The sequence below is a fragment of the Pan paniscus genome, chromosome 3 (assembly GCF_029289425.2).
Source record: "Pan paniscus chromosome 3, NHGRI_mPanPan1-v2.0_pri, whole genome shotgun sequence".
NCBI classification, from domain to species: Eukaryota; Metazoa; Chordata; class Mammalia; order Primates; family Hominidae; genus Pan; species Pan paniscus.
Genome location: NC_073252.2, coordinates 39,745,187 through 39,769,956, shown reverse-complemented (window position 1 = coordinate 39,769,956; position 24,770 = coordinate 39,745,187). Strand labels below are relative to the sequence as shown.

The following is a 24,770-nucleotide window of genomic DNA, read 5'->3' as shown; positions in this document are numbered from 1 at the left end:
CCTCGCGTGGGTGACAGAGTGAGACTCCATCCAAAAAAAAAAAGAAAGAAAGAAACAGAGACAAGATTTGAACCCAGATACCTCTGACTTTTTGGCTGGGTGTGTTGGTTTATACCTGTAATCCCAGCACTTTGGGAGGCCAAGGTGGGAGGATTCCTTGAGCCTAGAAGTTTGAGAACAGCCTGGACAACATAGGGAGAATGTCGCCACAAAAATAAAAATTTAAAAACCGGGTGTTGGTGGCACGCATCTGTGGTCCCCACTACTCAGGAGGCTTGAGGTGGGAGGATCACATCAGCCTGGGAGGTCAAGGCTGAGGTGAGTTGTAATCAAGCCACTACACTAGCCCGGGTGACAGAGTGAAACCCTGTCTCAAAATAATAATAATAATAAAACCACACACAAAATATTTTTTAACCACATTTTTGTACCTCACTGTTTGTCAGTTCATTGGCAGCTCTGTTGAATGAGAAAGAAGAACATCTCCAACACATATGAGGTTCTTGAGCAGATGTTAAAGAATAGCAATTAAGTTCTTGTTTAGGTATGTTTCAGTAACTCTAGAGAGAGATTTTTTGTTCTTTGTAATTTTTTTTCGAAGAATTTCCCCAGCCTAAGTTTCCTCATGGAAGCTACATTTGTCCACTTGTTGTCATTAGAATCTTCTTTGATCTACATTTCCCCCTAAGCCCATGACTGCCAAGGCTTTCTTTTTTTTTTTTTTTTTTTTTGAGACGGAGTCTCACTCTGTCACCCAGGCTGGAGTACAGTGGCATGGTCTCGGCTCACTGCAACCTCTGCCTCCGGGGTTCAAGCGATTCTCCTGCCTCAGCCTCCCAAGCAGCTGGGACTACTGGTGCGCACCACCACACTTGGCTAATTTTTGTATTTTTTAGTAGAGATGGGGTTGCACCATGTTGGCCAGGTTGGTCTCAAACTCCTGACTTCAAGTGATCTGCCCGCCTCGACCTTTCAAAGTGCTGGGATTACAAGCATGAGCCCTGTTCCCGGCCTGCCAAGGCTTTCTAATAGGCTTTCTAGATATCCTATTGGACTATTTTAGATTCTATACTTTTCCCTAGCATATCTCTGTGGCAAGTCTTCCATTCTCTTAATCCCTTTTTGTGCCTTTTTCTTTTCTTTCTTTCTTTTTTTTTTTTTTTTTTTGGAGGCACTGTCTCACTGTGTTGTCCAGACTGGAGTGCAGTGGCACAAACACAGCTCACAGCATCCTCGACATCCTGGGCTCAAGCAGTTCTTCCACCTCAGCCTCCTGAGTAGCTGGGATTACAGGTGCACATCACCACATCCAGATAATATTTTAACTTTTTTGTAGAGATGGGGTCTTTCCATGTTGCCCAGGCTGTTCTCAAACTCCTGAGCTCAAGCGATCTTCCCACCTCAGCCTCCCAAAATGCTGGGATTACAGGGATGAGCCACTGCACCCGGCCTTTTATGTGTTTTAATCTCTTTTTATTCTGCCTCTTCTCCCACTGAAGAAATAACTACTTCATATTATTCTACTCATATTATTCTATTACTGCTTTACTCATATTATGCAGTCTCTGCTTTTTTTTTTTTTTTTTTTTTTTTTTTTTTTTTTTTTTAGACAGTCTCACTCTGTTGCCCAGGCTGGAGTGTAGTGGTATGATCTCGGCTCACTGCAACCTCCATTTCCCCAGGTTCAAGCGATTCTGCTGCCTCAGCCTCCCGAGTAGCTGGGATTACAAGTGTGCGCCACCACGCCTGGCTAATTGTTGTATTTTTAGTAGAGACAGGGTTTCACCATTTTGGCCAGGCTTGTCTCGAACTCCTGACCTCAGGCGATCCACCTGCCTCGACCTCCCAAATTGCTGGGATTACAGGCGTGAGTCACCGTGCCCAGCCCATTCTCTGCTATTTTGAAGTTTCCTCACCTCAAGAACTTTCACGACCATCCTTGTTTAGATGGGGAGATCGAACTCTACTTTTACTTCTTTCTTGGCATCAGTGTTAACATGAATGGTTTCCTGGACAGCAACTACTGTCAGTAAACTGTCCACATGTGGCACCCATCCCCACATTACTATAATATAGAAGATATTTAAAGTCTATATTTCTATAGATACTGTGGGTATTATCTTTGGTTTTTCTCTAATTGTTGTTTTTACAAATTGTTTCCCTTTGGAGTAGACAAAATCAACATCAGTGGTACCAATGTTTTCTCCAAGTAAGTCAAGAGAAAATTGAGATACATTGTAAATTAGGCCTCTCTGCTTAAGAGTTGCATCAAAACTGTGAGATTCTCAAGTTGGGTGTGGTAGCACACACCTGTGGTACCAGCTACTTGGGAGCCTGGGGTGGGAGGATTGCTTGAGCCTGGGAAGTGTAGGCTGCAGTGAGCTATGATTGTGCTGCTGCACTTCAGCCTGGGCACCAGAGAAGACCTTGTTTCTTAAAAAACAAACAAAATTCCCAGAACTAAAATTCTCCTGTTTTACTGGATACTGGACACATGGTTTTTGAATGCTTTAAAAGACTACGATTTACCCATCGTAGGTGTTTGAATTCAACACATTGAATATACATTCCAGCACACTCTGCTTTGCCAAAAACCTTAAGTCCTGGACTAGGAATATGGTTGTGGTACTTCGGCATTTCATTATTCAGAGCCTAGAGCATAGCCTGTTTGTGAATATGAGGAATGTAGCCGTCAAGCCACAGAAGGGCAGGATCCAACACCAGCTCTTGGCAAGATGTCCCAAAGACTCACTGTAGCTTGGTCTAAGATGAAGTTGCTTCTCTTAGCCAGGCTCCTGATCATTTCTTTCATTCTTGATTGTGTTTGTGAGTACGTGTACAAAGGCACTCATTTTTCATTTAAAACTGAAAGGAGGCCAAGCACAGTGGCTCACACCTAAATCCCAGCACTTTAGGAGGCCGAAGTGGGAGGATCACTTGAGGTCATGAGTTCAAGACCAGCCTGGCCAACATGGTGAAACCCTGTGTCTCCTAAAAATACAAAAATTAGCTGGGTGTGATGGTGCAGGTCGGTAATCTCAGCTACTTGGGAGGCTGAGGCAGGAGAATCACTTGAATCCAGGAAGCGGAGGTTGCGGTGAGCCGAGATTGCATCACTGTACTCCAGCCTGGGAGACAGAGTCAGACTCCGTCTCAAAAAAAAAAAAAGGCCAAAAGGGCTCCTGTCTGCCCAGCAGTGAGCTAAAAACTGTATTCTTTTCTACTGAAAGGCATAATTTGACTCCTGCTTTTCTGGCTCCCTTTACCTAGGAGAAACACTTATGAACCAACACACCTTCCATATTAAACTGGCATAATTTCTCTAATTACCAATTGTGTGTGAGTAATTGGTTCTATAGATACTCATATAGCAGGAAAAATTGTACATTACTTAGCATCAAAGGGAAGCCTCCTCCTCCTCCTCCTCCTCCTGGTGGAAGGAGGAGAGATTAGTGCTGAAGAAAAACACTGGTCATGTTCACCTGCCTTGGCCTCCCAAAGTGCTAATTTTAACGTTTGTGTTAAAATAAGTTTGTATTCAAATATATCAAATATTATATAATGGAAAAAATATTCCTATTCCACAGTGTTAAAAATATATAGGTATTCCAGCCAGGTGTGGTGGCTCATGACTGTAATCCCAGCACTTTGGGAGGCCGAGGCGGGCAGATCACTGGAGGTCAGGAGTTCGAGACCAGCCTGGCCAATATGGTGAAACCCTATCTCTACTAAAAATACAAAATTAGCCAGGCGTGATGGCAGGCGCCTGTAATCCCAGCTCCTTGGGAGGCTGAGGCAGGAGAATCGCTTGAACCCAGGAGGCGGAGGTTGCCATGAGCTGAGATTGTGCCACTGCACTGCATGCCAGCCTAGGCAACAGAGCAAGACTCCGTCTCAAAAAAAAAAAAAAATATATATATATATATATATATACACACACACACAGGTATAAGTTATATACATTGGTAGGTCTTAGAGTTGGAGGCAGTCAGAGAAATTACAACATGACATTGTGATGATCTGAGCCTTTGTAGAGAGCATTTGGTTCTGAGGTTAACTACATGCAGCAGCTAAGTAACATGTCTCAGACGCTTCAACCACAGTGGCCTTTTGGTTCCTTGATACCGACTCACAGGCAGGGCACCTTGTCACCTAGGGACCTCCTAGTCATGTACTTTGCCTGAAATGTGCCTACCCTTGATCTTTACTATCTTGTAAATAGCACTTAAGTGTCACTGCCTCTGTCTTCCTAATTTAAAGTGGCTACTCAACTGCCCTTCTGTCATACCATGCTATTTTCATTCTCTGCATGGGTCTCTGACATTTAAAAAATATGTGTTCATTCCAGAAGCTTTGTAGAAAGTGTTATATAAAAAGAAAGAAAAAAAAAAAAGACCAAGCATGGTGACTCACGCCTGTAATCCCAGCACTTTGGGAGGCCGAAGCAAGTGGATCACTTGAGATCAGGAGTTAGAGACCAACCTGGCCAACATGGTGAAACCCCATCTCTATTGAAAATACAAAAATTAGCCAGGCATGGTGGGGCATGCCTGTAATCCCAACTACTTGGTAGGCTGAGGCAGGACAATCACTTGAACCTGGGAGGTAGAGGTTGCAGTGAGCTGAGATCATGCCACTGCACTCCAACCTTGGTGACAGAGTGAGACTCCATCTCAAAAAAAAAAAAAAAGTAGGCTGGGTATGGTGGCTCACGCCTGTAATCCCAGCACTTTGGGAGGCTGAGGCGGGTGGATCCTTTGAGCCCAGGAGTTCAAGACCAGCCTGGGTAACATAGCAAAACCCCATCTCTACAAAAATACAAAAAAAAAAAAAAAATAGCTGGGCATGGTGATGTGCACCTGTAGTCCAGCCACTCAGGAGGCTAAGGTAGGAGGATCGCTTGAGTCCAGGAGGCAGAGATTGCAGTGAGCCAAGATTGTGCCAGTGCATTCTAGCCTGGGCAACAGAGCAAGACCCTATCTTAAAAACAAAATAAGAATGTGTAATTTTAGTAAGAGTTTTTTGATTGACTCCTTTCATATTTAGAAAGGGTTAAGATATACAGCATATTTTTACATTAAGATCTGGCTGGGCATGGTGGCTCATGACTGTTTGTAATCGCAACACTTTGGGAGGCTGAGGTGGGTGGATTGCTTGAGCTCAGGAGTTCGAGACCAGCCTGGGCAACATAGACCCTGTTTCTATTTCATTAAAATTAATTTTTTAAAAAAATCTGTTTTCTTCACTGGGCTTGGTGGCACATGCCTGTAATCCCAGCACTTTGGGAGGCGTAGGCTGGCAGATCGCTTGAGCTCAGGAGTTCAAGACCAGCCTAGGCAATATGATAAAATCCCATCTCTACCAAAAAATACAAAAATGTGGCATCTGTAGTCCCAGCTACTTGGGAGGCTGAAGCAGGAGGATTGCTTTGAGCTGTGATTGTGCCACTCATCTCTAGCCTGAGTAACAAAGTGAAACTCTGTCTCAAAAAAAAAAAAAAACAAAACTATTTTCTCATTCTTATTAAAACAAGACTAGTTTGTTTTGTTTTGTTTTGTTTTTGTTTTGAAACAAGGTCTACTACCACCAGGCCTGGCTAATTTTTCTATTTTTTTGTAGAGATGAGAGGTTCAGCATGTTGCCCAGGCTGGTCTCAAACTCCTAGGTTTAAGCGATCCTCCTGCCTTGGCTTCCCAAAGTGCTAGAATTACAGGCATGAGCCACCGGGCCTGGCTCCAAACAGGACTACTTTTAGTAGTATACACCAAAGCAAGCCTGATCATCTTAGAGAATAATTTACAAAATGATTCGTTTAGTTGTTAATTCCAATAGTTGTTTAGTTGAAGTCATAATTTGTATGGCACAGTAATAAAAGCTAACATTTCTTGAGTCATTACTGCATTTCACATTTGTTATCCATTTTAATTCTCACTATTACTCTTAGATATAGGTGATAGTATATCCTCATTTTACCAGACGAGGAAACTGAAGCTTAGAGGTGTTAAATTACTTGCCCCAAGGTCTTGAAACTTAGAAAGTTGCAGGGCCAGGTGCTGTGGCTCACGCCTGTAATCCCAGCACTTTGGGAGGCTGAGGTGGGCAGATTGCCTGAGCTCAGGAGTTTGAGACCAGCCTGGGCAACATGGTGAAACCTCGTCTCTACTAAAATACAAAAGAAATTAGATGGGCATGGTGGCATGCACCTGTAGGGAGGCTGAAGCAGAAGAATTGCTTGAACCCAGGAGGCAGAGGTTGCAGTGAGCCGAGATTGCGCCACTGCACTCCAGCCTGGGCGACAGAGCGAGACTCCGTCTCTAAGAAGAGAAAAAGAAAAAAAAAGAAAGAAAGTTGCAGAACCAGACTTTAAATCTAGGCCTGTCATTCTGCAGAGCCATGCTGAACCATCTAAGCACTACTGCACCATAGTTGCCGTCCCAAACAATTCCAAGTGTGGATTACTACTCTAATGGAGAGGGTGTAGTTAGTAATAAGACTAACTTGGAAAGTTATATGCCCCTCATTGTCTTTACTATTTATTCATCTCTATTTTAAGGTTTATGAGATTTTCGTTTTTAAACATCCTAAAAGGTCTCAGCATAGGTTGTATGCTTATAAAAGGATGGCTTATAATATAGATAGATGGGACTTTTCTTTTTTAACTTTCTTTTTAAAATTGATAATCACATGATTCTAAAATTATATAAAAAGACAGACATTGAAAACTTCAGCTTCTATTTCTGTCACTCTTCTCTACTCCCCCATTGTACCTTCACTCCTTGTGGTAACTCCTTTTATTAGTTTCTTATCTATCCAACCACTGATTCTTTATGCTTCCTTTCAAAGATGCATTTTCTACAAATAGAATCTGGTTTTTTTTTTCTTTATCTGCTTCTAATTTTCAATGAGAAGAAAAATCTCTTTAACAAAGGTTTACTCTTCTAGTTCTCTACAGTTTAGCACTTTCCCTTTGGGATGCCTAATTATATATTGGCAGCAAGAATTTGTGTCATGGGTGATTTTTTAAAAATTATTTAATGAAATGGGTCAGTTGTAACAGATCACAGTATATTTGAAAATTATTTTGGGTAGGAAAAAAAGTAGACAGCCCCTCAGAGTATTCTGTGTTTGTGTATGATTTTGAAGATACATTCTGTGACAGCATTCATTAAAAACCAAAACATGGGTCACGGGCATGGTGGCTCATGCCTGTAATCCCAGCACTTTGGGAGGCCGAGGCAAGTGGATCACTTTAGGTCAGGAGTTCAAGACCAGCCTGGACAACATGGGGAAAGCCCATCTCTACTGAAAATACAAAAAAACTATCTGGGTGTGGTGGCGGGTGCCTGTAATCCCAGCTACTCAGGAGGCTGAGGCAGGAGAATCGCTTGAACCTGGGAGGCGGAGGTTGCAGTGAGCTGAGATTGCATCATTGCACTCCAGCCTGGGCAACAAGAGCGAAACTAAATAATAATAATAATAAAATAATAATAATAATAATAATAATAAAAACCAAAACATGGTTTGTCACTAGACTGGTCAACATAGTAAGACCCCCATCTCTACAAAGTGATTTTTAAAATATTACCCAGGCATGGTGGCACACACCTGTAGTACCAGCTACTCAGGAGGCTGAGGCAGGAGGATCATTTGAGCCCAGGAGTTTGAAGCTGCAGTGAGCTAGGATTGCACCCCTGCACTCCAGCCTAGGCAACAGAGTGAGACCCTGTCTCAAAAAAAACAAAAGAAAACATGATTTTTTTTTTTAAGACAAGGTCTCGCTCTGTCACCCAGGCTGGAGTACAATGGTGCCATCTTGGCTCACTGCAACCTTTGCCTCCCAGACTCAAGTGATCCTCCCACCTCAGCCTCCCTAATAGCTGAGACTACAGGCACACACCACCACACCTGGCTAATTTTTGTATTTTTTGTAGACATGGGGTATTGCTATGTTACCCAGGCTGGTCTTGAATGTCTGAGCTCAAACAATCCACCCACCTCAGCCTCCAAAGTGTGGGATTACAGGCGTGAGCCACCGCACCCGGCCAAAACATGATCTTTCTAATAATTATGGTCCACTTTTGTTTAAGTCTAATCGCTAACTTCCCTTTCTTATTCATTGTAGTTACGGCAGTCCCAGTCCTACTGCACAGACACAGAGTGTCTTCAGGAATGTAAGTACCACTGAGACAGGAGAAAGGATGGCATTGGGGGCAGAATTAGAGGCCAGATGCCTGTGAATATTTGTCAGAATTTATTCTTACATTGCCTATTCTGGTGGTTACCAAAAAAAAAAAAAAAAAAAAAAAAAGCGACACATACACACAAAAGAAAGAAATTATTCTCATAGTTTGCTCTTTAATAAGAAAATGGTTCTCAGTAATGTATTTGCTACTTGACTATTTCATTTTTTAACTTAAAATTTTTTTCATGCCTCAAAAACTCTGCTTATTGCAGAACATTATAAAATAAGTATAAGGAAAAAAAGGCTGGGTGCAGTGGCTCACACCTGTAATCCTTGCACTTTGGGAAGCTGAGGCCGGTGGATCGTTTGAGTCCAGGAGTTTGAGATTACCCTGGGCAACATGGGGAAACCCTGTCTCTACAAAAAATACAAAAATTAGTGGGGCATGGCGGTGCATGCCTGCAGCCCCAGCTACTCCTGAGGCTGAGGTGGGAGGATCACCTGAGCCTGGGGAGGTTGAGGCTGCAGTGAGCTGTGATCGCACCACTGCTCTCCAACCTGGGTGACTGGAGTGAGACCCTGTCTCAAAAAAAAAAAAAAAATAGAAGAACTTCCAGAATAGTTAAAGATAACCACTGTTGACAAATTCGGGTATATCCTAGTCTTTTTTTCTTGGCAAATAAGTCTGTAACAGGGCACTGTGGGCAGGTGTAACTGGGACATCAAAGCTGCTTGCGCAAACCATTCACTCTCTCCCTAACATCTATTTGCATCTGTTGGCAGGCTTGAGAATTCTTTTTTTTCTTTAATTTTTAAAATTTTTTTTTTAAGAAACAGTGTCTTGCTTTGTCGCCCACACTGAGCACAATTGTGCGATCATGGCTCACTGCAGCCTTGACCTCCCAGGCTCAAGTGATCCTCCCACCTCAGCCTCCCTAGTAGGTGGGACTACAGGGATGCACCACCATGCATGGCTAATTTTTTAGAATTTTTTGTAGAGTCACGGTCTTCCCATGTTGCCCACATGGGTCTTAAACTCCTGGGATCAAGTGATCCTTCTGCCTCGGCCTCTCAAAGTGCTTGGATTACAGGCGTGAGTCACCATGCCCAGCCACTTGAGAACTTCTTGGTGGGGAGGCCCTTCTTTTCCATGTGTGGAAACTTTGGGTGCCTGTGGAGTTCATTCCTTTGGCTCTGACATTAACATGCGCATCAGAGAATTTGGCAGTGGAGAAGTTTCTCCACATGGCTTTATGGGCAGTAGTGATGGTAAAGTGGGAATCAGTAGGAAGATGAATACTGCATGGTATATGTAGGTGACAGACTTAGTGGCCATTATGTGACACATCTTTTTTCAGGATACTCAGAAATATTTTGAGAGATGCTTTAAGGGGAACTAGTAAAATAGTATTTAAACCAATCCAGTCTTGTATCAGAAGACTGCAAGAAGGAAAGTATGACATTCACAGGATGGTGAAGCCTGGCATAATTAGATTTCATATAAACTTACAGAAATGGGATCACATTGTATATGTTATTTTTCACTACTTATAAAATATCAACATATATTTGTCTTACTATTTATTGAGCCAGGCATGGTGGCATGCTCCTGGAGTCCCAGCTACTTGGGAGGCTGAGGCAGAAGGATCACTTGAGCCCAGGAGTTTGAGGCTGCAGTGAGCTATGTTCATGCCACTGCACTCCAGCCTGGATGACAAAGTGAGATCCCATCTCAAAAAAAAAATTATTAATTAAATAATAATTCATTGTGGGGAAGCACCAGCGTTTAAATGATTTCCTTTTACTAGAATCTTAGGTTGCTGATATATTTTTTGCTATTATAAACAACACTTGAATAAACATTCTTTGTGTGCATATGTTGGGGAGGACAAATAATTTTTTCTTCAACCTCAGAGTTCTTTGCTGAGACACCCTATAACAAAGGATAGATTGCCGGGCGCGGTGGCTCACGCCTGTAATCCTAGAATTTTGGGAGGCTGAGGTGGGCAGATCAGTTGAGGCCAGGAGTTTGAGACCAGCCTGGCCAACATGGAAACCCCGTCTCTACTAAAAATACAAAAATTAGCTGGGCGTGGTGGCACGTGCCTGTAGTCCCAGCTGCTCTGGAGGCTGAGGCACCAGAATCACTTGAACCCAGGAGGCAGAGGTTGCAGTAAGCTGAGATGACACCACTGCACTCCAGCCTGGGTGACAGGGTGAGACTCTCTAAAACAAAGAAAAAAAAAACAAAAAAAAGATAGATGAACAAGGAAAAAGCAAATTTATTAATGTGTGTGGCATCATATGGGAGAAAGCTCAATGCAAAGTAACTCAAAGCAGTGGCTCAGAACTCTGGCTTATGTAGCATCTTCAACAAAGAACAATACATTTGTGGAAAAAGGGCAGAACATAGGAAAGAGATTTTAGGCTTCCAAGGATAGGAAACTGGGAAAGTAAATATTTGGGAGGAAACTAATGGAGTATGGTTTGTTTGTAGACTCCTCTGGTGCTGTCTCTGGACTATTAAGTCTGTAGGGTTGTGTATAAAGGAGAATTTGTATCCTACCTTTAGGCAGAAAAGAGGGGAATAGAGAGAGCTTTTCTTCTGTTTGCTACTTCCTAATTGCCTACAGCTCAAAAATAATTTCTTTTTTTCTTTTTTTTTTGAGACGGAGTCTCGCTTTGTCGCCCAGGCTGGAGTGCAGTGGCTCAGTCTCAACTCACTGCAGCCTCCGCCACCCAGGTTCAGGCAATTCTAGTGCCTCAACCTCCCAAGTAGCTGGGATTACAGGCATGAGCCACCATGCCCGGCTTCTCCAAAATAATTTCTCTGTCAAAAAGGCATATTTTGGAGTGATACGTTCTGGTTTTCTTCACACATTTTAAGGCTATTTACATATTGCCAAATTGCATTTATTAGTAGGTTAGTTGCTGATACGTAACATCTCTGAAGCAGAGCTGCCTGTTTATTATATATATGAAACTAAAACAAGACACAGTAAGGTAATTGTAAAGAGACTTGTTATACATTATGATTTTTATTACTTTGTGAACTGGGTGTCCCATCAAATTCCACAGATACAACAGCTTAGAGAAGTGGGAGCTAGTGCAGTGCCTAGCCTAAAGTAGAAATTTTGTGGGAACCTAGTCCATTTGGGTGATATGTATGCCTTCAAGACAAGAAAGCAATAGAAATGTGCATTGTTAGGACAATGGGTGGTGGTTCCCTCCCTCCAGACTTCTTTATGTTACTTCTCCAGTAGCATTCATTAATCTACAATATACAGCTCAAATATTTGCCTCAACAGGTAAAGCTAAAACCTGTTTTCCTAGTTGAAAATAATTTTATTGAACCTCCCCATGGGAAAACACGTGTTTATTACATGTGCGGCTTTTGTGACTCTTGAACCAGCCCCGCCTATAACCAAATACACTCATTCCTGTGGGTAAAATGTCACTTCCTAACTCTAAAAAGAAAGGTGAAACTTTGAACATTCATTTAGGCATATTGGCAAGTTTTTCTTTCCCCCCAGTTCTTTTAGCAGTTGGTAAAAATCCTTTCTGAGAGCTAGGCTTTTAAATGGTTAAACAGTAGTTTACTGTGAGGGATAGAATTATTTTTCTTATATTCTAAATTTTCTCCAGTGAGCTTATACTTTTTTCTTAAAATAATAAAACATATATTTTTTACCTATCTTTATATTTAGATACTACTATTCAATTGGATAGTATTGTGCTACTATTCAATTGGAAAAAGTTGTTTTTTAAAATTAAATATATGTTTTAGGATCGTGGGAATTTGAGGCTTCTTAAGAATTGAAATAAGCCTTGAAGAAATACGTTTTATTCTCTTCTCCTGACTTTTTTAAATTGGTTGCTTTCGTTCATTTCTGCCTTTTATTTCTGTAGTTGTATTTTGTATATATTCCATTGTCTTATTTTTTTACTCTTCCCCTTTTCACAGGTGTTATTCCATTGTTTTAGAACAGCGTTTAATCATTGTGATATCAGAAATATCATTTATTCGTTTAGTCATAGAAGCAGCTGCTAGGTAGAGTCAATGTTGTTAAAACACAGACCAAAGAGTAAATGGTGGAGAAATATATACATGTATATGTTTTTTGTTTTTTTTTTGAGAAGGAGTCTTGCTCTGTTGCCCAGGCTGGAGTGTAGTGGCACGATCTTGGCTCACTGCAACTTCCGCCTCCCAGGCTCAAGCTATTCTCCTGCCTCAGCCTCCCAAGTAGCCAGGATTACAGGAATGCACTACCACACCTGGCTAATTTTTTGTATTTTTAGTAGAGATAGGGTTTCGCCATGTTGGCCAGGCTGATCTCAAACTCCTGACCTCAAGTGATCCACCCACCTCCGCCTCCCAAAGTGCTGGGATTACAGGCGTGAGCTACCACGCCCGGCCTGTATGTTCTTATTTATACAATCTATTTGGGCTTTAGCATTTGGCACTGAATATGGTTTGGGGTGTTTTTGTTTGTTTTTTGTTTTGTTTTGAGACAGGGTCTCACTTTGTCACCCAGGCTTGAGTGCAGTGGAGCAAACAGGGCTCACTGAACCTTGACCTTCCAGGCTCAGTAATCAATCCTCCCACTTCAGCCTCCTGAGTAGCTGGGACTACAGGAGTACGCAACCATGCCCAGCTAATTTTTTTTTCCTTTCTTTCGAGATGGAGTCTTGCTCTTGTTGCCCAAGCTGGAGTGCAATGGCATGATCTCAGCTCACTGCAACCTCCACCTCCCAGGTTCAAGCGATTCTCCTGCCTCAGCCTCCTGAGTAGCTGGGATTATAGGCGCCTGCCACCACACCCGGCTAATTTTTGTATTTTTAGTAGAGATGGGGTTTCGCCATGTTGGCCAGGCTGGTCTCGAACTCCTGACCTCGTGATCCACCCGCCTCAACCTCCCAAAGTGCTGGGATTACAGGTGTGAGCCACCATGCCTGGCCTAATTTTTGTATTTTTTGTAGAGACAGGGTTTTGCATGTTGCCCAGGCTGGTCTCGAACTCCTGAGCTCAAGCAGTCCACCTGCCTCGGCCTCCCAAAGTGCTGGGATTACAGGCATGCGCTGCCACACCTGGCCCATTTTTAGTACTTAGCATACAATTCCTAGCCTTCTGCTTCTTCCTGATAAAGTTGTAATCTGAGAAATTATCTAGTTTCAACCTTTAATAACTAAATCTTCTCCATATTTCCCATGTCACATTTTTTTCCCATTGTCACATTGCGGCTTCCTTTTTTTTTTTTTCTTTTTTTTTTTTTTTTTTTTTTTTTGAGACGGAGTCTCGCTGTGTCTCCCAGGTTGGAGTGCAGTGGCGCGATCTCGGCTCACTGCAAGCTCCGCCTCCCAGGTTCATGCCATTCTCCTGCCTCAGCCTCCCAAGTAGCTGGGATTACAGGCGTGTACCAGCATCCCCAGCTAATTTTTGTTTTTTGTTTTTTTTGATATGGAGTCTCACACTGTCGCCAGGCTGGAGTGTAGTGGTACAATCTCAGCTCACTGCAACCTCCACCTCGCGGGTTCAAGCGATTCTCCTGCCTCAGCCTCCCGAGTAGCTGGGACTACAGGTGCACGCCACCACGCCTGGCTAATTTTTGTACTTTTAGTAGAGACAGGGTTTCACCATGTTGGCCAAAATGGTCTCGATCACTTGACCTCATAATCCACCTGCCATGGCCTCCCAAAGTGCTGGGATTACAGGCGTGAGCCACCACGCCTGGCCTAATTTTTGTATTTTTAGTAGAGACAGGGTTTCCCTATGTTGCCGAGGCTGGTCTTGAACTCCTGACCTCAGGTGATCCACCCACCTCAGCCTCCCAAAGTGCTGGGATTACAGGCGTGAGCCATTGTGCCTGGCTGCATTGCGGCTATCTGCTGTCTTCTTTCTCGGTGCGTCTGTCTGTCCCCCAGACCTCTTAACTTTTATCCTTGGAATGCTCCAGGACTTAGCCCCTGGATCATTTCCTTTTCTAGACATTCACTCACTTGGTGATCTCATCTGGTCTCATGACTCATTACTTGTATGCTGATGACTGTCTTTTGGGCATTTCCACTGGGATGTCTAACAAGGCGCCTCAAATTCAACATCTTCAGAATTTCTGCTTCTCTTGAGATCCTTCCTATAACAATTAATGGCAGTTCTATCCTTCTGAGACTCATCCTTGGCTTCCCTTTTTCTCACACTGTCCAGTCATCTATCAGCAAGCACTATCTTGAAGATACATCCAAAATTCTACCACTTCTCACTATCCCACTGCCTCCTCCCTGTTCTAGGCCATCATCATCTCGTATGTTAATAGATTATTGCAACAGGTTCTTAACTGTCTGTATTAGTCAGTTTTCACACTGCTAATTTAAGACATACCCAAGACAGGGCAATTTACAAAAGAAAAGGGTTTATTGGACTTACAATTCCACATGTCTGGGGAGGCCTCACAATCATGGTGGAAGGTGAAAGGCATGTCTTACATGGTGGCAGACAAGAGAAGAGAGCTTGTGCAGGGAAACTCCCCTTTTTAAAACCATGAGATCTGGTGAGACTTGTTTACTATCATGAGAAGAGCGCAGGAAAGGCCCGCCCCCCCATAATTCAATCACCTCCCACCAGGTTCCTCCCATGACATATGGGAATTGTGGGAGTTACAATTCAAGATGAAATTTGGGATGGGACACAGCCAAACCATATCACTGTGTTTCTGTTTCTCGTTTTTCAAAACACAACAGATGGAGTGGTTCTGTCAAAATGAGAGTCAGATATCATCTGCATTTTGCTCAGAACTCTTCAGTGGTGTCTGGGCACAGTGGATCACACTTGTAATCCCATTTTAGGAGGCCAAAGCAGGCAGATCACTTGGGCTCAGGAGTTCAAGACCAGCATAGGCAACATGTTGAAATCCTGTCTCTACAAAAAATATAAAACTTAGCTAGGCGTGGTGGCCTGTGCCTATGCCCCAGCTACTCTGGATGCTGAGTTAGGAGATCACTTGAGCCTGGGAGGTTGAGGCTGCAGTGAGCTGTAATTGAGCCACTGCACTCCAACCTGGGTGACAGAGTAAGAACCTGTCCAAAAAAAAAAAAAAAAAAAGCCCTCTTCAGTGGTTTTCTATTTAATATGTAATAGAAGCTTATTATGACCTATAAGGCCAACATGATCTGAATCGTGTTACTCTTTTGATTTAATCTTTTTCTTTTCTTTTCTGGAGACAAAGTCTTACTCTGTTGCCCAGGCTGGAGTGAAGTGGTGCAATCATGGCTTACTGCAACCTCAACCCCTTGGGCTCAAGCAATCCTCCCACCTCAGCCTCCTGAGTAGCTGGGACCACAGGTGTGTGCCACCACACAGGTGTTTTTTATTTTGTTTGTTTTTTATTTTGTAGAGATAGGACCTCATTATGTTGCCAAGGCTGGTCTTGAACTCCTGGCCTCAAGTGATTCTCCCATCTCAGCTTCCCAAAGTGCTGGGATTACAGGCGTGAGCCACCACACCCAGCTTAATCTTTTTTTTATATCCCACCTCACTATACCACCAATCCCAGGTCACTCCACTTCAGCCACATTGGCCTCCATGAACATCCCACAGGCTCCTGAATCAGGAGTTCTCGCTGTTCCTTGTGCCTGAAATGTGCTTCTTTCGGATAATCTCACAACTGACAGCCTCACTTTCTTTACATTTTTACTCCAGAGTGCCTTCTTAGTGAGGCTTCCCTTAGCCCCCTGCTTAAAAATCATGTATTTCATTTTTAATAGAATCCTTTAAACAAAAGAGAGGATGCTTTCCATTCAGGTTATCTTTCTCTAAAAAACGCTAATCTGAAATAACACTATGGGGCACCCTCGCAGAACACAATATGAAAGTATAGGTTGAATATCCCTTATTTGAAATGCTTGGAGCCAGAAGTGTATTCAGTTTCAGATTTTTTTCAGATTCATTTACCAGTTGACCATCCCTAACCTGAAAATGTGAAATGTTCTGATAAGCATTTCTTTTGAGCATGATGTCAGCTCTCAAAAAGTTTTGGATTTTGGAGGATTCTAGATTTTTAGAGTAGGAATACTCAGCCTGTAGGAGAATAACAGATCTACATTAGGGAATGATAGAGATCACCCTTGACTCAGCTTGAAAACTGGTAGCTATGCTTAGGATAATGTAATTACTGTATAGGACCAAAAACTACAGGGTTAGAGCATACCGGTGTATTGTCCACTTTCACTGCTGTTCTGTTTTTGCTTTCCCCAGCAGAAACCTATATAAGTTTATACAAATAATCTTCTGAGGATGGGCCAGCTCTTAGAGCCTCTGTCTCTACCTTTTCATCCTCTTGGTATCCAGCTAAGTTAACAGCTTCATTGTGAATATTCCATTTGGCATTTTATTTGTGAGGCAGGGGAATTGCTTGAAACTGGGAGGCGGAGGTTGCAGTGAGCCAAGATGGTGCCACTGCATTCCAGCCTGGTGACAGAGCAAGACTCCATCTCAAAATAATAATAATAATAGAAGAAGAAGAAGTAGAGGAAGAGAAGGGGAAGAAGAAGAGGAGGAGGAGGAAGAGGAGAAAGAAAAAAGAAAAAGAAACTTGAGGCTCAGGGATTATATATCTAAGAGGTGGTACAGTCAAACAGCTATGAGATGGTCTCAGTTCTTAAAAAGTTAATTAGGAGAGACAGGAAACCATTCCTTCAAACTAGAAATGCTATAGTAGTCCAGAGAAGGCAGAGGAAAAAGTGGGTGGAGGAAATGGAGATTTTTATGGAAGAGGGATGTAGGATATAGGTGAATAAATGGAGTCAGTTGTAAGAACATGGTAGACAGGGAAATAACGAGTACCCCAGGAAGACTGAATTTGCATAGTTGGCAAATGCTGCCAGACAAGTTCGCATTCAACTGTTGCATCAGATTCATGTGGAAAGCTTTTAAAAAATATTGTTGGCTCCTGATCCCACCCCGAAGCTGCTCCTGAATCAGATGGTCTTAGGCAGTGCCTTAGAATCTGTGGTGTTGATACTGTCACAGGCTATTCTGATGCATAGCCAGGCCAGGGAATCCTTGGCTAGAGAAAGAAGAGGGGCCGGGGGCGGTGGCTCATGCCTGTAATCCCATCACTTTGGGAGGCTGAGGTGAGTGGATCACCTGAGATCAGGAGTTCGAGACCAGCCTGGTCAACATGGTGAAACCCAGTCTCTACTAAAAATACAAAAAATTAGCCGGGTGTGGTGGCGAGCACCTGTAATCCCAGCTACTTGGGAGGCTGACGCATGAGAATCACTTGAACCCGGGAGGCAGAGGTTGCAGTGAGCAGAGATTGTGCCGTTGCACTCCAGCCTGGCCAGCAAGCGTGAAACTCCGTCTCAAAAAAAATAAAAAAAAGAAGAGGTATGGGGGTGACTAGAGCAGAGGATGCATTTTCTGAGAAGTGGTAAGAGGTAAGATTAGATGAGTAAGGCCCAATCATATGAGGAAAGGCTGAGCTAAAGAACTTAGAGTTGCTGGGCACAGTAGCTCATGCTTATAATCCTAGCACTTTGCGAGGCTTAGGTGGGTGGGTTGCTTGAGCTCAGGAGTTCGGGACAAGCCTTGGCAACATGGCAAAACACCGTCTCTACTAAAAATACAAAAATTAGGGCCAGGTGGGGTCGCTCATGCCTGTAATCCCAGAACTTTGGGAGGCCAAGGTGGGCAGATCACTTGAGCTCAGGAATTCGAGATCAGCCTGGGCAACATAGTGAGACCCTGTCTCTAAAAAATAAAAAAAGTTTTAAAAATATAAAAAAATTAATTGGGCACGGCAGCATGCGCCTACAATTTCAGCTACTCAGGAGGCTAAGGTGAGAGGATCACTTGAGCCTGGGAGGCAAAGGTTGCAGTGAGCTGTGATTGTGCCACTGCACTCCAGCCTGGGAGACAGAGTGAGACACTGACTCAATAAAAACAAAAACAAAAACCCCAGAGTTGAAACAGTAGGCAGTGGAAACTGAGTTACCACATTGATCAGCAGAGATGTGTTAAGAGCAGAGGGGATTTTTTGTTTGTTTGTTTGTTTGGGGGTTGAGACAGGGTCTGTCTCTGCCACCCAGGCTGGAGTGCAGTTGTGTGATTACAATTCACTGCAGCCTTGACCACCTGGGCTTAAGTGATCCTCCCACCTCAGCCTCCCGAGTAGCTGGGATTACAGGCCTGCACCACCACACTCAGCTAATTTTTAAATTTTTTTTGTAGAGACAGGGGTCTCACTGTGTTGCCCAGGCTGGTCTCAAACGCCTGGGCTCCGGGGATCCTCCTGCCTCAGCCTCCTAGAGTGCTGAGATCACAGCCATGAGCCACTGTATCCAGCCAAGAACAGTTTTAAGCAGACTTTTCTGGCAGCAGTAAGCAAGAAGGAAAAGCTGCAATAGGAACCAAGCTAGGAGATAGTTAAGGGAACTATGAGTCATATTACTTATTGTGAGATTCTAAAAAAGAAGTGGACATTACGATTTTGTTGTTGTTGATGTTGAGATGGAGTCTCACTATGTTGCCCAGGCTGGAGTGCAGTGGCACGATCTTGGCTCACTGCGACCTGTCTTCCGGGTTCGAGCAATTTTTCCGCTACAACCCCCCAAGTAGCTGGGATTACAGGTGTGCACCACCATGCTTGGCTAATTTTTGTATTTTTAGTAGAGAGGAGCTTTAGTAGAGATGGCCAACACCATGTTGGCCAGGCTGGTGTTGAACTCCAGACCTCAGGTGATGCACCTGCCTTACCTTCCCAAAGTGCTGGGACTACAGGTGTGAGCCACCGTGCCCGGCGTGAGATTCTAAAAAAGAATCAGGGGTCCTTTGTCTAGAAATAAGAATTAGTAAACTTGGAATCTGAGGTTTAACTCTCTTAAGCTTCAGAATTTTTTACTTGCAAAGAATATTAAAAAGTCATGGCTGGGCATGACTACCGACTGACACCTGTAATCTCAGCTCTTTGGGAAACCAAGGCAGGAGGATTGCATGAGGCCAGAAGTTCAGCACCAGCCATTTTGCCCAGGCTGGTCTTGAACTCCTGAGCTCAAGGGATCTTCCTGCCTTGGCCTCCCAAAGTGCTGGGATTACAGGCATGAGCCCCATCAGGTCTGGCCTTAACTATTATTTAAAATAAAAATAATAGTGTAGGTTGAATATCCCTAATCTGAAAATTTGAAATGCTCCAAAATCTGAAACTTATTCAGTGCTGACATGATGCTCAAAGGAAATGCTCATTGGAACATTTCAGATTTTGGATTTTAGGATTAGGGCTGCTGAACCAATAAGTATATTGCATATATCCCCAAATCTGAAAAAATCTGAATTCTGAAACACTTGTATTCCCAAGCATTTCACATAGGGAAACTCAACATGTATTTGCTTTTAAAAAAAAGAAAAAAAAATCACTCTGGAAACAATATAGAGCACAGGGGAAGCAGGAGTAGATATAGGGAGATCCCTTAAGAGGCCACTGCAATAGACCAGATAAGAGGTTATGGTAGTTTGAGCAGGTGGGGACATGGAGCTAAAAGTGGGCAGATACAAGTGATATTTAGGAGGAAAAATTGCAAGAAACTTCATGATGGATTAAATACAGGGCTGTTGAGAAAGAAAAAAGGTGTTTTCTTAGGTTCTGCCCTGGGCAACTGGATGAACAGAGATCCAGTTTGGTAGTTGGGGTGGAAGGGGGTAGGGCAGGGGGAGATGCTCATGATTTTTGTTTGGAATACTAAAGTACTGAATATGTTAAGTGGAAGGTGGGATTTCTGCATTTTGTTTTGTTTTGTTTGAGACGGGGTCTCGCTCTGTCGCCAGGCTGGAGTGCGGTGGCGCGATCTCAGCTCACTGCAACCTCTGCCTCGCGGGTGATCTCTTGACCTCGTGCTTCCTGGATTTCTGCATTTTTAAGAAGTTTTCAGGTGACTCTGATGTATACCATAGTTTAAAACTATTGATGTTGGCTGATTGCAGTGGCTCATGCCTGTAATCCCAGCATTTTCGGAGGCCAAGGCAGATGGATCACCTGAGGTCAGGAGTTTGAGAACAGCCTGGCCAACATAGTGAAATCCCAGCTCTACTACAAATAAAACCCAGGAGGCAGAGGTTGTAGTGAGCAGAGATCGCGCCACTGCACTCCAGCCTGGTGACAGAACGAGATTCCATCTCAAAAAAAGAGAAAAAAAAAAGAACTGTTGATATAAAGAAAAAGAGAATTATTGATGAAGGAGTGTCCAACTGTTAGACAATGGTAGTGACACAGAAGACAATGGAAGAAAGTGGTTTGTTTTTGTTTTTGTTTATGTTTTGAGACAGTGTCTGGCTCTGTTGCCCAGGCTGGAGTGCAGTGGTGCAATTACAGCTCACTGCAACCTCCACCTCCTGGGCTCAAGCCATCCTCCCACCTCAGCCTCCTGAGTAGCTGGGACCGCAGGCACACACCACCACACCCGGCTATTTTTTTTTTTTAATTTTTTGTAGATACGGGTTTTTGTCATGTTGCCCAGGCTGGTCTCAAACTCCTGAGTTCAAGGGATCTGCCCGCCTTGGCCTCTCAAAGTGCTGGGATTACAGACATGAGCTGCCACGCCCGGCCTGTTTAGCTGTTTCTAGGGAAGTGACTGGGTTTGGAACAGAGGCTACATTCCTATCCATCCTGCTCTTAGGCCAGCTCAGCTCTTTTTAATGTATATTTTGTACTAATTTGTTTGCCATAAGACTTCGTTGCAGCAGGGCCAGCGCAACTCTTAACTTGACTTTGTCCCCTTTTATCACTAGCCTTTTGGCCTCAGCAGTGCCACCAATTCCTTCCCTTTTGTGGAATTGAGCCCTGGACCCACTGACCCAATGCAGTGTATCAGATTAGTTTCAACATCTTATCTGGATTTCTTTTACTTTTTCCTGAGGCAAGGAGATCAAAACCAAACAGCTGTGGTCTTGACAAGCTATTTTAGTAATCACCTAGGGATACTACATTTTCCTCTAGAAATCTAATCTATAATTTTTATTTCTTTTTCTTTTCCTTTCTTTTCGTTTTTTTTTTTTTTTTTTTTTTTTTTGACAGGGTCTTGCTCACTCGCCCAGGCTGGAGTGCAGTGGTGTAATCTGAGCTCACTACAACCTCTGCCTCCTGGGTTCAAGCAATTCTCGTGCCTCAGCCTCCTGGGTGGCTGGGACTACAGGCTCACGCCACCCCACCCAGCTAATTTTCGTAGAGATGTTGCAGTCTCGCCAATGCACCTTCATATATTGGTTTCTCTTGTGAGGTATCACCCTGAGTTCTTTGTCTCGCCTCTAAAATGATTAAGGAGCACGGTTACAAGGGTGAAGTTGGAGCGAAAATGTAATAAGCAAAAGGAGAAAGCTCTCTGCAGAGAGGAGAGTCCAAGTGGATAGCTTGGTTACAGCTGAATGCAAAATGCTTTTATAAGAAACTGCAGCCAGGCGCGGTGGCTCATGCCTGTAATCCCAGCACTTTGGGAGGCCGAAGCAGGCAGATCACGAGGTCAGGAGTTTGAGACCAGCCTGGCCAACATGGTGAAACCCCATTTCTATTAAAGATACAAAAAGTTAGCCAGGCATGGTGGCATGTGCCTGTAATCCCAGCTACAGGGGAGACTGAGACAGGAGAATCGCTTGAACCCGGGAGGTGGAGGTTGCAGTGAGCTAACATGCCATTGTATTCCAGCTTGGACGACAGGGCAAGACTCCGTCTCAAAAAAACAAACAAAAAAAAGAAACTGCTCTCCTCCTTGTAACTGATTGAGTAATTTTTCTTTTGCGAAAAGCTGTCTGTGCAACTCCCTTTTTCCAGCTGTGGGATTGTTTCTAAGCAGAAAGCACAGCTTCTCTTCTTTGTATAACTGGGTTTTTTTAGGTAAGCCCCACTCCGCCCTATGCAAGTTCCCACGGAGCCCACTGTGTATATGCCTGAAAAGGGGAGGAAACTTTTTCCTGGGAGCTCACTGATTATACAAAGAACAAAAAGGCTTCTTTGCTTTACTGGCTGTTTATCTGTCCAGGCTTATCTGTGCAGCTGCAGCAGCTGTGATTTTTCAGGCAAGCACTTCTCGGGGCCCAGCCTTAACTGTTTACCTAATGGATTTTTCCTTTTCTTCTCCCTCAGAGATGGGGTTTCACCATATAGCCCAGGCTGGTCTCGAATTCCTGAGCTCAGGCAATCCGCCCATCTTGGCCTTCCAAAGTGCTGGGATTACAGGCGTGAGCCACTGCACCTGGCCATTTTTATTTCTGAAAATTGAGTTCTCTAATATACTTCAATTAAAAATCTACGTTTCATTTATTAGAAATTTGTTAACTTCATATCATGGGTCAGGCACTGTGCTAGGCACTTGTTATTTCAAATTAAATAAGACATGGCTATGTCAAGGAACCAGGAAAAACTGATGCCTGTATACGCACATACATCCCTGTCTAGCATTTTTCTCTTGATAAATAGAAAAAATTGATAGAATAGAAGAGAAAAATTGATAAAAATTTAAAATATCTAGATCTGAATTCAACTCCTTTGTGTGAAAAAGAAGGTCAAATTAATCTCTTTGGTTGAGACTGTAATTAAAGGGGTCTTTTAATGTATATATTACGCAGCCCAGATGTCCCCTTTCTTTTTCATGATGCTTCTGTAATTAAGAAGCAGATTTTCCCCCCAAAGGAGAGTGTTTTTTCTGTGGTCTTAACTTGGATTCATATGGATTCGTGGCTTTGTGGGTTCTTAAACCTTCCACAATTATATACAAAATTGTGGAATTTGGTATACGTGAGTGCTTTTCATATTTATTTTTAATCCAGAATGGATCAAAAAGAACAATCCTGAAGGATGTAGGTGCCAGACACAGGCAGAAGGTAGCTAGAAAAGTAGATCTTAGGGAAGTTAGGGCCCCTAGCCTCATTAATCTACAAACATGGCATGGCCGGCTTGCCTTGCAAGACCTCAGTTGAAGACCCCATGGATTCTTAAAATGGAAAGAGTTCTTAATTTTTATCAAATTCTCAAATGATTCTATTACCCCAAAATATTAAGAATTATTATACTATTAAAAAATGTGTTAGAGACTAGTCCAGGCAACATAGTGAGATGTCGTCACTACTAAAAATTTTTAAAAAATTAGGGGTGTGGGGCTGGACACAGTGGCTCACACCTGTAATCCCAGCCCTTTGGGAGGCCAAGGCAGGTGGATCACCTGAGGTCAGGAGTTTGAGACTAGCCTGGCCAAAATGGTGAAACCCCGTCTCAACTAGGAATACAAAAATTAGCTGGGCATGGTGGCGCATGCCTGTAATCCCAGCTACTCAGGAGGCTGAGGCAGAATTGCTTGAACTTGGGAGGCAGAGGTTGCAGTGAGCCAACATTGTCCCACTGCACTCTGGCCTTGGCAACAGAGTGAGACTCCATCTCAAAAAAAAAAAAAAATTGTTAGAGACCAGCCCAGGCAACATAGTGTCTCTACTAAAAATAAAAATTAAAAATTAGGTGCATGGGGCATGGTGGCACACACCTGTAGTCCCAGCTACTCAGGAGGCTGAGGTGAGAGGATCCCATGAACATAGAAGGTTAAGGCTGTAGTGAGCTATGGTTGTACCACCGCACTCCAGCCTGTTTGATGGAGCAAGACCCTGTCTCAAAAAACAAAAACAACAAAAACGTACTAAGTTTTGGTTTATGACTATTTAACATCATTTACTTTTTAGATGTTCTCACTGGGGGAAAGGGAAATTGAAGATATAATATGTACTTTTGTAATTTATCAATACAACTTTTATATTAATACAATATTTGAAACTGACATTTAAACATTAGAATTTGTTTTTACTTTTAACAATATTGTGAGCATGCTACATTTTTTGTTTGTCTTTAGTACCGGGACCCTCTGGTGATAATGGTATCAGTGTTACAATGATCTTAGTAGCCTGGATGGTTATTGCATTGATCTTGTTCTTACTGAGACCTCCTAATCTAAGAGGATCCAACCTACCTGGAAAGCCAACCAGTCCTCATAATGTAAGTGTTGCAGATTTTAAATGCTTTTTGGGTAAGGGAATGTATGTGGCCTGGGGCAGGGAAGGACTTGGTTTTGACTAAAACACCTAAATTGGTTAAATTATATTTAACTCACAGAGTATTCTACTTATGTAGTTCTATTAAATATTGCAATTCCAAGATTTAATTGACAGCTTAATCTTTGTGGAGTTAAATGCAGAAAGAAGCACAGACCAGAAGCCCAAAATTAATTTGAAAATGAATTCCAATCCTTTTTTTTTTTTTTCAGACAGGGTCTTGCTGTGCCGCCCAGGCTGGACTGCATTGGTGCAATCTTAGCTCACTGAAGCCTCCACCTCCTAGGCTCCCACCTTAGCCTCCCAAGTAGTTGGGACCACAGGCATGCACTAGCACACCTGGCTAGTTTTTTGTATTTTTTTGTAGAGATGGGGTTTTGCCAGGTTGCCCAGGCTTGAATTCTAATCTTTACTCACATGAGAAGCATCAAAAATAATCCATTTCATAATCCACAGCAATATTGCTCAAGTCTCAATCCTCCACTACCCAGTTCTGTCCACCTCACAGTTGATCCC

General features: G+C 43.1%; 1 protein-coding gene across 1 annotated transcript in view; it reads left to right on the top strand.

Moving 5' to 3' along the window:
• The window catches only part of SMIM14 (small integral membrane protein 14), a 92,432-nt gene that overhangs the window by 58,136 nt on the left and 9,526 nt on the right, over window positions 1–24,770 (top strand). The window contains exons 3-4 of the mRNA XM_003832189.6: window positions 8,123–8,171; window positions 24,056–24,198. Coding sequence (XP_003832237.1) covers window positions 8,123–8,171; window positions 24,056–24,198 — 192 coding nt within the window. The remainder of the gene's footprint in view (window positions 1–8,122; window positions 8,172–24,055; window positions 24,199–24,770) is intronic.